Source organism: Muntiacus reevesi, chromosome 2 (genome assembly GCF_963930625.1).
Source record: "Muntiacus reevesi chromosome 2, mMunRee1.1, whole genome shotgun sequence".
NCBI classification, from domain to species: domain Eukaryota; kingdom Metazoa; phylum Chordata; class Mammalia; order Artiodactyla; family Cervidae; genus Muntiacus; species Muntiacus reevesi.
The window spans coordinates 31,529,775-31,546,087 of NC_089250.1; the positions used below are offsets into that span (position 1 = coordinate 31,529,775).

Genomic DNA, 16,313 nt, shown 5'->3' on the forward strand with positions numbered 1-16,313 from the left:
AAATGCAAAGAAGCTACAAAAATACAGGGTGTATGGTTATCATTTTCCTGTTTGATTGCTGAGTTGCCCATCTTCCTCTTTTTTCCTTTCTCACTTCTCTTGGATAAAAATAAAGTAGCAACTGATTTTCTGTCCAAGAGTGTCACGTTATGATCAAATCATCCTATAACAAACGCCAAAATTCATGAAACATAATTGAGTACTATACCATTAAACCGTAAATAAAAATAGAGCAGACACAGAAAATCACAGACTGTGAGAGATAGAAAAAGTATCTTAGTGACAATTGAAAACCCCCATTTAAATTTTGCATTCTGGAAATTTCAACCAGAGAAGTGATAACTTTTTTAAGTCACACAGAGGGAAGTTAAGAACCCAAGTGTTCTGCCAAGTTCTTACACTTTCACTGCTGGTTTAACTACCAGTACACTTATATATTCTTTGCTTAATCATGTGTGTATACAGGAGATTGTCTATTATTGTAACATTCTGTAATTAATAAACCAATCCTTAAATTTTAGTAAAGTGAAGTGAAGTGAAAGTAACCCAGTCGTGTCCGACTCTGTGATACCATTGACTGTAGCCCACCAGGCTCCTCTGTCCATGGACTTCTCCAGGCAAGAATACTGGAGTGGGTTGCCATTCCCTTCTCCAGGGGATCTTCCTGACTCAGGGATTAAACTCAACTCTCCTGCATTGGCAGGTGGATTCTTTACCACTGAGCCACCAGGGAAGCCTTAAAAGATAAACATTACATTTCTAATTAGACAGGAGAGGAAGCAAAGACACATTGCGGGCAGATTCTTTACTGTCTGAGCCACCAGGAAAGTAAATTTTATTACTTCTATGCAATCAAAATTTTATATATATATGTTTTTCTATTAACTGTCTATAATCGCTGATAAAATCCAATTTATTCATTAGGTTGGTAATAAGAAAACGAAGAAAGTATCAGCCAATTGTTTGTTGAGTGTGGTTATTTTGCTTTCGATAGTCTTAAAAGATAAATTTTGTTGTTTAGTTGCCAAGACATGTCTGATTCTTTTGTAATCTCATGGACTGTAGTGTACCAGGTTCCTCTGTCCATAGTATTTCCCAGGCAAGAATACTGGAGTGGGTTGCCATTTTCTTCTCCAAGGGGTCTTCCTGATTCATGGATTGAACCCAACTCTCCTGCATTGGCAGGCGGATTCTTTACCACTGAGCCACCAGGGAAGCCCGAAAAGATAAATATTACATTTCTAATTAGACAGGAGAGGAAGCAAAGACTTAGAGATATTAATTTGGCAAGTTTTTAAATACACATGCTTTAGGCAGTGGTTTCCTCAAATCATTGGGAAGAGTAGGAAAAAAATCCACTTGCTGACAAAAGAAGATAACAGAGAGGTTTGGTTTTTTTTGTCTGAGCCTGGGTACTTGGTGTTTTAGGAGTATTTTTGAGAGTTCAAAACTACAGACTTTATGTGATCAAGATCTGGGATTCAGTTTGCAATTCATTGCTATCTCTGTGGGAAACCTTGATTTAAGAAATTAACTGAAGTGGTCCTGAGTTGCTAATATTCCTGGATGTCTGATAGATGCACCTGTAAATCCTCTTTAGAAGACCTCTTCTCCAGGCTGACTGAGAATCCCACAGATGAGTTTGAAATCCAAAATTATAAGACATACCACCATGAGCTTTAGATAGTGGAATGAATGGATGTGATGTTAAAGTGAATGTTTTTTTAAATTCTTATGAGAAGTAAGAGGTGGAATTGAAACCATGGACCAGACACCATGTATTCTGTGAAATTTCTTTATGATTCAATTCTAAATATGTTTTGTTTCCATTAAGATTCTTTGACCTGTGAACTGGGGTGTGTGTGTGTGTGTTTTCATGGTGGTGGAAGTTTTGGTGGCAGTAACGGGAGTTTTGTGTTTTAGTTTCTAAATAATTGGAGGTACTGTTAATTTTCATTCCACTGCATTGTGCTCATATAAAGTTTTTGTTGTTAGTTATTGAGAGTTTCTTCATTATCTAGTTCACAATCAGTTTTTCTAAATATTCTATCTGTGCTTGAACACAGTGATCTTTGATCTGGGGATTCAGGGGTCTATATAACTGTGACTAGATAAAACTTGGGATGATCCCCTGGAGTAGAAAATAGCAACCCACTCCAGTATTTTTGCCTGGAAAATTCCATGGACAGAGGAGACTGGCAGGCTACAGACCATGGGATCTCAAAGAGTCAGACATGACTGAATGAGCACTGATAAAACTTAGCAATTATATTATCCAGATATTCTGTATTACTAATATTTTGTCTGCTTGACATAATATTCTCATTGTGATTCTATCAAGTTTTATCTTATATACTTTGCTATGTATTTATATCTTTCTGGTGAATCAGTTCTTTAATTATGTAGTTATTTTCTTCATTCATACTAATGATTTTTATCATAAAGTCAATTTTAAATAATATTAATATTGCCATAGAAGCTATCTTTTGCTTTGTGTTTCCCCAGAATCCTGTTTTCCAACTGATTGCTTTTAATTATTCTGTGTAGCTGTAGCTTAAGAATGGGTTTTGTAAATGAATATCTGCATTTTCATTTTAATCTAATTTGAGGAACTCTGGCTTTTAACTGGTGAAGACATGAGCTTATATTTGTTTTGCATACCAATCTCTTTGGATTTGTTCCTACTATATTATTATGTGCTTTATTTTGTTTACCTTTCTGCTTGCTTTCTTTTTTTCTCTTTTTGTGCATATCATTGGTTCACATTGGTTCTATTGAATATATTTTCCCCCTTTTCCTCCTCTGAAAAAAATGAAAGTTCCTCAGTTGTGTCAGACTCTTTAAGACTCCATGGACTGTAGCTTGCCAGGCTCCTCTGTCCATGGAATTCTCCAGGGAAGAGTACTAGCATGGGTAGCCATTCCCTTCTCCAGGGGCTCTTCCTGACCCAGGGATCAAATCCAGGTCTCACACATTACAGGCAGATTCTTTACCATCTGAGCCACCAGGGAAGCCCCCTTTTGGAAATTTTACATTTTTACTCCTTTTTTTTCAGAATGGTTAATCTTATATTTTTAACATGCATTCTTGTCTTGAAGTTAACCAGTTTCTTTCTCTGCCTCCTGAACAAAATGAATGTTATTATTCCACTACTGATTCAGACTTTTTTAAAATTTGAAATAATGTTAGACTCACGAGAAGTTAAAAAAAAAAGAGTACCGAGAAGTCCCCTCTATCATCCACTTGACTTCTGCCAATGATAGCATCATATCTAACCAGAGTACATGATCACAACAGGTGGTTGGCATGGATACAATATTGTTAACTAAACTACAGATCTTGTTACTATTCCATTCTTTAGCTTTCCACCTCCAATTAATTATCTTTGCTATTTGTCCAGGCAGTTTGATCTGCATTTGCTGACATTTATTGACTTCTTTGCTCAGTGTAGACTTTTAGCTCGCTTACTCCTCTTGATTTTACTTTCTTGCCAAAGTTAATCTTTCAGAAGTTCTTTTTGCTGGGATTTGGGAGTGGAAAACTCTCTGTCTTTGTTTGAAAATGTCTTGAATTCATCTTCCCTCTGCATAGTAATTTAGGTAAGTCATTGTAGAATTCTAGATTGACAGCTGTTTTCTGATAGCTCTCTATATATTATTTCATTTTCTCCTGACCTTTATTTGTGCCATTGGATTTCCTGTTAAACTAATTCTTCTTCTTCTTTTTTTATTTAAAAAAAGTGGATAATGTGTATTTTCTCTCTGATTGATTTTAAGATTTTTTTTTCATTGTCTTGGATTTAGATTTGCTTTATTGGTTCCATTTGGTGTGGAGTATCTCTTCATTTTGAGGATTTGTATCTTTCCTTTCTTGAAAATTACCAGTCATTCATTCTATTCAATGCTTCTCAAACTTTGCTCAGGATTCTTTTCAACCTCATTCACCATATGTGCATGCTCAGTTGCTTCAGTCATGTCTCCTGCATCTCTGGCACTGCCGGCATATTCCTTAATGCTGAGTCATTGGGGAAGCCCTCTTATCTTCTATATTTTCTATCAATATTATTTTAAACATCTTCTCATAGTCTCATCTCTCTTCTACATTCAGTCAGCTTACTAATCTTTCCGAAACCACATTTTCTATGCTTTATCTGTCCATTGAGTTTTTAACTTCATATTTTTCTTTTCTAGAAATTCTGTTTTTTTGTGTAACCAAATCCTGTTTTTCTTTGTTTATAGTATTTTGATCTTTCCTCATTGGTTATGTTTCTTCCTTTGTCACTTAAATCACCATAACATGGTTCTTTTCCACTTGGTTTTATTATATTAAACTGTTGACCCTTCCTTAAAGGAGACATTTTTCTTACATGGTTTATAATTTTTGGTTGTGAATTAGTTCACCGTCCCATCTCCTCCTACCCTCAAATGTCATAGTCTTACCTGACCTGGGTTGTGGAAATATTTCTGTTGTGTGATTTTGCATTTTAATTCTCAAAGCACCTGCAAGATTCTCTTTTTGCGTATTTTATTTTTCATGTTTTGACTATGGACTCTCATACAGTGTGGATAGTGTAAAGTTGGGGCTGGCATCCAGCTGTGGCACAGACTTGGTACTTGTTTTCAGCAGAAGAATTTTTTTCTTCCTGCATCCAAATCCCCAAGCAAGTGACAAGGATCTCTTAATTTCCTGTTTTTGTGGGTGGTGTTTTCTTGCTCTCCTTTCACAGAGGGGCTACCATGAGTGGGTATCATCTTTACACAAGGACTTCAGTTCTATGGGCTTCCCTGATGGCTGGCTCATGGGAAGAAACCCGCCTGCCAATGCAGGAGATGTGGGTTTAATCCCTAGGTTGGGAGGATCCCCCAGAGAAGGAAATGGCAGCTCATTCCAGTATTCTTGCCTGGGAAATCCCATGGACAGAGGACACTGGCAGGCTACAGCCCACAGGACCAGAGAAGAATCGGACATAACTTAGTGACTAAACAGCAATAATCAGTTCCATCTCCCTGCCTCGGGTGAGCTGATGGCCCAATATCTGTATGAACATTAAAACCCTAATCCATAAACTTGAGGACCTTAATCTTGGTCTGAAATATGACTGGGCAACTACAATCTCAGCTTGTACATTTTCTATTCCAACTTTTTCGTTTTCTAGTACTTATTTTTGAACCTGAAGATTTCTCCTTCTTTCTCTCAAATTCCAGTATGGATTTTCCGTTTGTTGCCATGTTTTTATTTAGCATTTCTATGTGTTTGAATTGTGGGAGAGGAACCATGTCAAATTATGATGCCAGGAGTTTGATAAGTACTAACCTTTGACCAGATGGCACAGCTTTGTACTTACCATCTACTGCTGTCTTCACTAGGTGACTAGGTTTGTTATTCTGCAAATTAGTTTCTGTGGCTACCTATTCTAAAACTGAGAATTTAGCCATTTCATTCAGTTTGTCTTGTAAACATTTCACAAATTGTTTTTGTTGAAAATTGCATCAGAATGGAAAGAATGACTCCCCTCACCCCCATTTTGTATCATAATTTGTCAAATGAGGAACAGTGCACTCCTGTTTTCTTTATTCACATAAATTGTTTTCATTGCATATCAAGTTACTGATATTTGTGTCATTTACATGCTTCTATTGTTTATCAATTTGTTTTTCAAGATATAGAAATTATTAAAATAATATTATATAATAAATATGCATGATATTCTGCTTGATAATATTAATAGGGCTGGAAAAGGCATGGATTCTACTGCTATTTGATTGGACACACACTTTCAACATTTACAGAAGCAAACCAAACCTGTGTAAGTGAGAAGGCTTACCTAACAACTGTTGAAGACAGGTATGCAACTCTTCTATTTAAAATATATATATATCAAATAATGAAACATTTTCAGAAGAATATATCAATATGCTCTAAATTTCTGAGTAAATTACATTGAATCTTGAAGTATGGTTTGTAAATATAGAAGCAGTAAAAATCATATTTTTATTTGGATTCTTCGTTGCAAACACTAAAAAATATTTTGCTACTTTTAGTACCATAAAACAAGAACAGTTTGCTAATACTCCAGTAAATGTTGTTTATAGATCTAACTTTTTTAATGTAGTAGATCTCAAAGTTTTTAAGGCAGAGAAAGTAAGGAAATTTTATCATCTCAAGAAACCAAACATTCTATTTTTACTACCACCTCCAACAAAAAATGGTAGATGGGAACTTCCCTTGGCAGCCCAGTGGTGGGGGCCGGCGGGGCGCAGGGAGAGAGCAGAGTGATTTTCTAGGCTTACTAGACGAGTAGGTCCAGAAAATGATGTGGACATAGAGAATTTTATGTAACTTTTAACTTCTAGCGTTCCATCCTTCTTTGAGATTTCAGTATTTGTTTTTCTCCTACTTTTTTTCAAGAAACTTAAAAGAAATTTAATTTTTTAAATTGTCCATTTGATTCGGAGTAAACTGGTAAAAATGATTGAATTTTAATACAGTAAGTTATATTTATTGGCCTTTCAAAGCAGGCGCAATAAAATCTAGAAGATGCTATTGATACTAAAATTCTTTGATAAAATGAAAGATGTCTTAGAATTCATAGAATTCGTATAGTCTTTATAAAAAAAACTTATATTTCAACATTCTTTCTTCATGTATAATTACATATCTGATACATTGCTCACCTCTGAAAATCAGAACATAGATACTTTTTTATCTTACGACCTGGAAGTAAGCTACACAATTTTAAGTACCTTGGGAGCATTTTCTGGTCTATCTTGTTGGTCTTTGAGTCTACTGGAGCATAGATGTCCCTAGATTTTCTATTTTAGGTTTGCTTTGTGTGTGTGTGTTTTCTGTGATATTTGTGTTCAGGAACTCACTAACTCTGCGGTTCAATTTGGTCTTTAGGCATTTAAGAAAAATTGAGTTTCTTATTTTTAATTTTTTTTTTTCTTGGTTTGTTCAGTTTAGGGAATGAAATTATTCAGACTAGGGTCAAACCAATGTTCTGTTATTGTGGTTTTCTCTCCATTTCGTCTCTGCTCTTGCTAGAGCCATCTACAACTCTCTTGTTCCTGGAAATTTTGAACATCACTTTTCTTTTGCTCCAAAGAGAGACTTTTTTGCGTATGCTGCTGCGTCACTGTCATTTATCAATTAAGACAAATTTTGTTTGCCTTACTAACCACAGTGTATTATTACCAGATGACGCCAAATATAAAGATGAGATCCAGAGGGAGAAAAAATGTTGGAGCTTGTGATTCTGCTCCCAGTTCTTTCTAGAGATTAAATCTCTTGTTCTCTATATTTCTTGATAATATTCTGTTGTTTCAGAGTTGAGAAATGGGAATGAAATTGAGGGAAAATTCGACACAGATTTTCTAACTGTATTATCTTTAATAATGTTGCAGCCTCTCCACTTTGCCAAGAATTGTGTAGAGCATCTGAAATATTTGGAAAGTGAACTGATTTTCAAACATTGTATTTTAAAAGGCAACAGGATAAGCAGAGGGACTGATGAGAAACAGTTTGGGTACATTTGAATGATTTTGTTCTATCAGCCGTATGATACTTTTCCTTCATAAGATCCTATTTCCTTAGCGAAAATTTGCATAATTTAAATGACAAGAAAATAGGACATAATAGGTTTGATTTGCCAACTAAATGATTGTGCAGGCATACAATTGAGATGTTTTTTCATGTGGATAATTAGAAAAATTCACTTTTTTCCTAAAATTTAGTTAAATTTTTTTTTAAGATATGAACAAGCCTTTCTGACTAGTTTGGTTGGATTGAGGCCTGAAAGATATTTTTGGATAGGACTTTCTGATGTACAACAAAAAGGCACCTTCCAGTGGACCGTCGAGGAAGGCGTTCAGTTCACACACTGGAATTCAGATATGCCAGGTATGTGCAGGGCTTCCGTCTCAGGTTTCCATTCACCCCACATATCCATTTGGTCAAACCTGTGATTCCTTCATGTACCTTTCCAAACAGACTTCTGTAAATTTATTGTACTATTAAAATTTTATTATTTTTTATTTCCCTCTCTTTTTTCTTTTAAAAATGTTCCCATTAGTGTGCAGTGGTCTAAGATAAAAAGGAAGAGAAAACTACTAGGTTATTTGGTGCCACTCTATTTGAAGTATTTATGAAATAGTGATGAAATACTTAATGGTCAGAAAGATTCCATGGTTACCATTGGTTCACTTATTTCTGAGAACTTAAAACTGTCCTCAAGGGATATAAAACTTTCAATGTGACTGCGAATAGAAATATGACTGTGCTTCAGTGGTAGAACAAGACTGAGAGCTTGTGGGGAATGTATTATTTCAGTATCTTGAATGGGCCACACATTAGCTCTTTTTGATGAGTCCCCTTCATACAAACCCACAAGTGGCGAACTTTCAAAGATGTGAATGAGCCGCTGGATGTGGCCGTTGTACTATTGTACTGTTCAAGGTACTGTACTGTAATATTAAAATTGTCTTCTTTATTTTTGTTTTTTATGTAGTATTTGTGTGAAAAATATTATAAATCTATTATAGTACAGTACTATATGGCCTTCTGTGTTAGTTGGGTTCCTAGACTAACTTTATTGGACTTACAAACAAATGGGACTTAACAAATGCTCTCTCAGAATGGAATTTGTTTGTATGTAGGGGACTTATGTATATGACTTGGATTTAGTTTTATACTTATAGAAAACCCATAAGCTAAGTTTCAGTATCCTCCTTGTGTCGTGGTGGAAACTAGGACTTGGAAAATTTATCAGGATGGATTTAGACTAATCTTTGTAATTCCCAAATCCATGCTCTTTGCATGAAGGTCACCCTTTCTCCCTATAAATTTTTATTTGCCTTCTTTAATAAGAGGTTTCTGAAATAGACACTCAAATTATTTTTTGCTTTTTTTATGCACTGGTGTCATAGCCTATGATGTAATTCAGTATGACTGCACTCAGGAAATTCAGCATCCTTAGAGCAAATGTTTCATTGTGCCTAGTTAAAAAGCTATGGAAGGAATAATGGAGCTTAAGTATGCAAATTAACTGCTTGGCCTAATAAGTCCAAATCTTCAGAAGTTTTAAAATTTGTATCCTCAGTCATCAATAAGGAAAATAGATCAGTAACTTGGATAGTGTGATTTCTGTTTAATTAATTGAACATTCTGGAAAATAGTAAGATTTAAGTTTATTTTGAAAGAACAGGGCAGTATATTAAGAGCTGAATGCTTTTTTTTTTTTTTTTGGAGTGGTAATTTTTACTTGCCAGGCAACATGCCTTAATTTCACTGGTGTTGATCATTTAGCAGTAGGATACTGAGAGATTAATCTAGGAACATCCTTAGGGAATAAAAATAAATCAAACCACAGTCATAGGGAATTAGCAGTCATAGAGAAAATATTTTGGGAAAAGTGTAGATCTCCAAAACTAAACATATACTGCCTTTAAAAGTATAATAATCAAAGATTATCTCATCTTATCAGTAAGAAATCCTAGTGTTTTTAAAGTTCTATCTTAATGCTATTTTGAAATAAACTATGAAGCTTAGTATAGTCCACATTTTCTTTTATATACTTCTTTATCCATTAAAAAATCTTAAAATGAAGACATACATGTATATGTATGAATCACTTTGCTGTATACCTGAAATTAATACAACATTGTTAATCTATGCTCCAATATAAAATAAAAAAATTTAAAGGGCACAAATGAACTTATCTACAAAACAGAATTATAGATGTAGAAAATAAAATTATGGTTACCAGGGGATAAGGGCAGGGAGGGATAAATTGGAAGATTAGGATTGACATATACACACTATGTATAAAATATATATATGTATATATATATTTATACTATGTATAAAATATATATATATTTATACTATATATAAAATAGATAACTAATATGGACCAGTTGTATAGCACAGGGAGCTCTACTCAATACTCTGTAATGGCCTCTATAGAAAAAAGAATCTAAAAAAGAGTATATGTAAGTGTATGTATAACTGAATCACTTTGTTGTACACTAGAAACTAATACAACATTTTAAATCAACTATACTCCCATATAAAATAAAAATTAATTTAAAAAAACAACTTCCTTGGTAAAACAAAACCCCTGTTATTTTTGTCATTATGATAAATTTTATCATACTAAAAATATTGTATTGTTATGTCTGTGTTTGGGGAGGACCCTGCCAGATATTAGAAATATAAAATGTTAGCAAAACCCTGACAATTTTTTTTTTCTTTCAGAGTTACTTTCACATGAAGTCCTTGGGTTACCTCCTGGTGACTTTTAATTATTTTTTTTATAGGAGTACAAGTTGCTTTACATTGTTGTATTCGTTTCTGCTGTAAATCAGAATGGGTCAGCCATATGTATGCATATATCCCCTCTCTTTTGGATTTCCTTCCCATATGGGTCACCACAGAGCGCTGAGTACATCTCCCTGTGCTAATCAGCAGGTTCTCACTAGTTATTTATTCTATACATAGTATCAATATGTATATATATCAATCCCAATCTCCCGATACATCCCACTCTCCCTTCCCCCCTTGGTGTCCATATGCTTGCTCCCCACGTCTATGTCTCTATTTCTGCCAAACCTTGACATCCGAGATTATATTGATGATTCAGTTGGGGATGCAGGCCACACAAATAGAAGGCAAATAATGGTGCAGAAATAGAACAAAGCAATTGCGAAATACTGCAGAATGTCTGCCCTACATTTTCTTACCCCATGTAGATTTTACCCCACTACTCGAGGCTCAGGTTTGAACTCTCTTCTTTGAGCACAGCCGGGTTTCACAGTCACCTGTTGTGAATTCTGCTTTGTTACCTTCAGGACGGAAAGCCGGGTGTGTTGCCATGAGGACTGGGGTTGCAGGGGGCTTGTGGGATGTCTTGAGATGTGAAGAAAAGGCAAAATTTGTGTGCAAACACTGGGCAGAAGGAGTCACTCGCCCACCAGAGCCCACAACCACCCCCGAACCCAAGTGTCCAGAGGATTGGGGTGCCACCAGTAAAACAAGCTTGTGCTTCAAGGTAAGTATCCATTGCTGAGCTCTTAAAGAATTTGGGATATGTTTCAGCCTAAAGAATCATCTAAGGAATGAAAACAAAACAAAAGCAATGCCCGGGTTGAACCTATTGAAATTCCGACATTATTGATCTGAAAGGGGACTTGGGCACTTGTTTTGAAAGAGCTCTCCTTGGGTGGAAAGATAAGAACCAGTTTCATTCAGACCAACAAACTTGACCAATACCATAAACAGAAGTCACACCAGCCTTTCTTCAATGCTCTGCCTTTATCACTGCGTATACTTGGCATCTTTCCTCTTTCCCATGCTTTCTGAGCTCACGATTCTTTTTCTCTTAATGAAAACTCCTGCCCCACCTCATGCTATCCTATGGCATCCGTTTTGACTCTGTTCTTGGAGCTCAAGCGTTTGGCTAAGTGAATTGATAAATGAATCTACAGTCACGCCACACGGGGATTCTAGAGAGAATATTCCTTTGTTCTTATTTAACCCCTGATTATGATGCCTGGTGGAAGATGAAGGACTGTTAAGTAGGGAGTACATGGCCATTCAGTGACTCGTACATGATAGTTTGATACCCTGTAATCACTTAGTACATTCCTATGTGAGATCACCCATTTTCTCTTTATGCAATCAAGTTCACCCAAACAAATAAAAAACATACCCCAACTTCAATGAATTAAGCATTTGGGTCTTTTTCTTTCTTGTAAATCATATTCTTTCTAGAGAAGGTTGGATTTAGCCAAACATAGCAATGTATTGAGTTGGCCAAAAAATTCATTTGGGTTTTCCTGTAAGATGTTACAGAAAAACCCAAACAAACTTTTGGTCAACCCAATACTTAACTACCACTTAATGACATTTTTCTCTAATGGCCAGTTCTCAGGACCTCTTTTATTCCATCCTTTGAGGCATATGACCCTGGCATGTTTTGTAAGACAGTTAGACAAAGCTGATGAAGAACTTCAGTTGCTAATGTGTATTGGAATGAGGTTGTTTAGTCTCTAACTTAAGGGCTAATTTGTTTGGTAACTACCACTAGCAGTAACAGACTAATGAGCTATTTAATACACATTAGCCAGTCCAACTTAAAGCATAATTTACATAGAAGGGAAAGTATTGGGCCAAGACTGGAAAGGACTTTATGAATGGGTTGAAAACTAATACAAAGCAAATCAGGTAGTTTATTGTTGCCTCTGGAAACTTTTTTTTTTTTCACTGTTGCCCATGATTTTTTATTCAATAGAAAAGGTGTTTACATCAAAAGACAGGAAATAAAATCTCTACTTCATAACAATATTCTGTTTTCTGGAACTTTGATTGCTAGTACAGAGATGTTTGTGAATCTTCTGTTCTATGTCATTTTAGGAGACTCTGATTTGAGGGAAGAAGATATGTAAGATATGTTTTAAATCTGCTGTCATTATCTAGATGAAAATCACTTATGTCTTTTTCAAAAACTTTTAAGTTATTACACAAAGGTTAGGTTTGTCCTATACATAGTTATTCACTGGAGAGTGGCAGGCTATGGAGATTTGTTGCAGGATTTCTTAGAGAAGGTACAGAATTCTCCAGAGCTGGGAAATGAACCAAGAGTTCCAGCAGACCTTTCTGGGTAGATGTTTAACAAATTCAAATGTGTGCTTCCCTAGGAATTATGATTTTGGAGGTGCTTGGGGTAGGATTTGTCTGCAAATATATAGACCATCTTTGTACATACTAAGGTGTGAAAATTCTTAATAAACTTCAGCTATCAGTAAATTGATTTACAAAAATAAAATCTTTTATCACCATCTACACAAGTTGAGATACTCACAGAGGTCTTGGGAGTTACTCAATGAAAAGTTGCTCAAGGCACACGTGTCCCGATAACTCAAGTAGGGTCAAGGTGAAGATCGCCTCAGGTTGCTTAATGACAACTAGACAACCACAGGTCTATTGGAAACAAATTTCTTTTCTACAAGCCTACAGTGATACAGGCCATGTCTCATGAGAAACAATGATTGAAAGTTATAAAAGTTGATGGATACAATGATGTAAACTCCTGTCCTGTTTACATCCTGATGGATCCCTGTGGGTTCCATTCCCCCAGCAGTCCTCTGGGTAATATGACATATTCTCTAAATTCTAAATAAATATTAAATTTAGCTTATGTACCATCTTTTTACATGCTCTGCCCAGTTAGTTTCTGTCATGCCATGACCTCCAATCTTTGTTAAAATATGCAACCATAAGCAAAAATTATAAGACAATTTTAAGAACATACCACTGAAGTACTAGAAGACTCCCAGGTTATTCAGTGTTTAAGCTAAACAGGATAACAAACTGTGGCACTATCTTAGGGAGATTATTATCCTTAAATCTTTTTGATGTTTGCTTTTTCTATATCAAGTTTCTTTCATTCTTTTCCATCTGAATGGCATAGTTGACACTTAAACAAATTAATCCTGTCTTATGCAAGAAGCTGTATGCCTAACCCATATACCTAAACCTTTCAATCTGACATTTTCAGTGCTATAAAATAATTCTATTTTTTAGGGTTTTCTCAACAAAATCATCTGCCAAACTTTGTTACCGAAATATTCTCTCACAAATTGATTTTCAGTCAAGAGAATTACATTGCTTGGGGCTATTGTAATGTCTTGCTTTTCACTAAATGAAATCTCGTCAAAAATAGATAATTATTTCTCTTGGTTTGATAAGCTGTGAAGTGTAAAATAAATTCTGAATCTGTATCACTTTTAGCTGTTTGCAAAAGGAAAACATGAGAAGAAAACGTGGTTTGAATCTCGAGATTTTTGTAGAGCTCTGGGTGGAGATCTAGCTAGCATCAATAATAAGGATGAACAGCAAGCAATATGGCGATTAATAACGTAAGTATCTTTTCCATTTAATACTCCTTCCTTTGACCCTTTGAGTCCACATTTGTTGTTGTTATTCAGTTGTCAAGTTGTGTCCGACTCTGCAAACCCATGGACTGCAGCATGCCAGTTTTCCCTGTCCCTCGTCATCTCCCAGAGTGTGCCCAGGTTTATGTCCGCTGAGTTGGTGATGCTGTATCCCAAATCTATGGGCACTTTTGGACCTAGTTTCACTTCCAAATTCTGGCCTGGAGAATTCCATGGACAGAGTAGCCTGGCAAGCTACAATCCGTGGGGTTGCAAAAAGTCAGACACGACTGAGTGACTTGCACTTCACTTCCAAATGCTTTAATTTTATAGCTATAAATCCCGAGATGAATTGTTCTAAAAAATCATAAGACACTTGTTATTCATTTATTAAACAAATAAATGAATGAATATCTCAATGCTTTACAGTTATTTCAAACAACAGCTTGTTTTCAGGATATTTACAAGTTGTACCAAAATGTGCAACTGTTGCATAATACTTATATTTAGTCATTTAATCCTTCACCTGTGTACTGACCAATTGCTATTTTGGGAGTCATTTTCAAATTTGATTAGGACTCATAGGTAACCAAACTTGGTTCATATAGTACTATAAGCTACCTTTGTATCTTGTATGTTGCAGGGCTAGTGGAAGCTACCATGAACTATTTTGGTTGGGACTGACATATGGAAGTCCTTCCGAGGGCTTTACTTGGAGTGATGGATCCCCTGTGAGTAATTTGATTTCATAGATAATTTTCTTACTTTTATTGTATCTTTATTTTGATGTTATCCTTTGGGGTTACTCAAAATTTTTGGTAAGATGGGTTATGATGATAGTTAGAGACATTTTTCTATGTAAAATAAATGCTATGTTAGGGTCATTATTCTGCCTCTGACCCAGGACAGGTATGTTCACCGGAGGTGTGACCATGGTAGACTGAAAAAAATTAGGAAACTGATTCTTCTAATTTATATAAAATAATGTCTTCCTTCTCTCATGCCAAATTGGTATGTAAATAGCTAGACTTCTTAAAAACTGTGTTTTATGATGTCTTATAGACTAGGAGATATGGAAACAACTTTTGATATTCTATTAGAAACCATTGACTTTTGTCAACCAGTGACTTTTGTCAGACTTCTCCATTCTCAGCAATGGGGAAGCGGGAGGCTCTGGCACATGCTGGCAGTCATTGCAGGGAGTGATTTTGTGTAATTTCAGTTCTACCTCCCCTTACCACCCATTAGCAACTTTTTAAAGCACTTGAGTAGGGTGGATTATTTGATGGCTTCATTGATAACAAGGATTTTGCATTTAGATCTCTGGAAAGTAGATCATGATATAGGCTATAATTCCTCTCTGAAAACACCATAGTGGACCTAATCCTAGCCCTCCACTTATTTCCAGTATTCATCTTGGTAACGTTTGGTAGCTTTGTTAGCAATATTCAGAAGTCCTTTTTGTTTGTAAGAACTCGTTTTATTTCTTTCTCCTAGTGAAGTGAAGTCGTTCAGTCGTGTCCGACTCTTTGCAACCCCATGGGCTGTAGCCTACCAGGTTCTCTGTCCATGGGATTTTAAAGGCAACAGTACTGGAGTGGGTTGCCATTTCCTTCTCCATTTCTTTCTCCTACCCCTCTAATAAAAGAAAGTTTCAGATATCACAATTAAATGTTATCCCTTCAGAATGAGTTATAAATTTAGGAGCTCCCAATACTGAGAAGTGGAACTTCTATATCAGGTTTTTCCTATATACAAATCCCACTTTTGTGGTCCTGGATACATTCTATTTAATAAGAGTAAAGAAAAATTTTTAATAATTAAAATACTCTATTCCAACTTCAAAAGTTTCCATGTAATAGGAGCTATTTCTTTCCCAGCTGTTCTCATCAAACTTGTTTTCAAAGCAAACATATTGTGAATAAAAGTAAAGAGAATAAAAAAGTGAACATATCTTTCCTTTTGTGTTTGGATGAAAGTGAAAGTTAGTCGCACAGTCGTGTCCTACTCTTTATGATCCCATGGACTGTAGCCTGTCAGGCTCCTCTGTCCATGGAATTCTCCAGGCAAGAGTACTGGAGTGGGTTGCCATTTCCTCTCCAAGGGAATCTTCCTGACCCAGGGATCGAACCCGGGTCTCCTGCATTGCAGGCAGATTCTTTACCAAGTGAATCACTAGGGATTGATGATTGCTGTTGGCTAATGGTTGTAATGTAATGTTTCTAACGTAGGTGTCATATGAAAATTGGGCTTATGGAGAACCTAATAATTATCAAAATGTTGAATACTGTGGCGAGTTAAAAGGTGACCCTGGTATGTCCTGGAATGACATTAACTGTGAACATCTTAACAACTGGATTTGCCAGATACGAAAAGGTAGGA

At 35.7% G+C, this 16,313-nt stretch overlaps 1 protein-coding gene across 1 annotated transcript in view; it reads left to right on the forward strand.

Moving 5' to 3' along the window:
* Positions 1 to 16,313, forward strand: part of MRC1 (mannose receptor C-type 1) — a 108,682-nt gene that overhangs the window by 48,902 nt on the left and 43,467 nt on the right. Inside the window, exons 10-15 of the mRNA XM_065919580.1 lie at positions 5,729 to 5,844; positions 7,751 to 7,899; positions 10,848 to 11,047; positions 13,789 to 13,916; positions 14,575 to 14,662; positions 16,163 to 16,307. Of these exons, the coding sequence (XP_065775652.1) occupies positions 5,729 to 5,844; positions 7,751 to 7,899; positions 10,848 to 11,047; positions 13,789 to 13,916; positions 14,575 to 14,662; positions 16,163 to 16,307 (826 nt within the window). The remainder of the gene's footprint in view (positions 1 to 5,728; positions 5,845 to 7,750; positions 7,900 to 10,847; positions 11,048 to 13,788; positions 13,917 to 14,574; positions 14,663 to 16,162; positions 16,308 to 16,313) is intronic.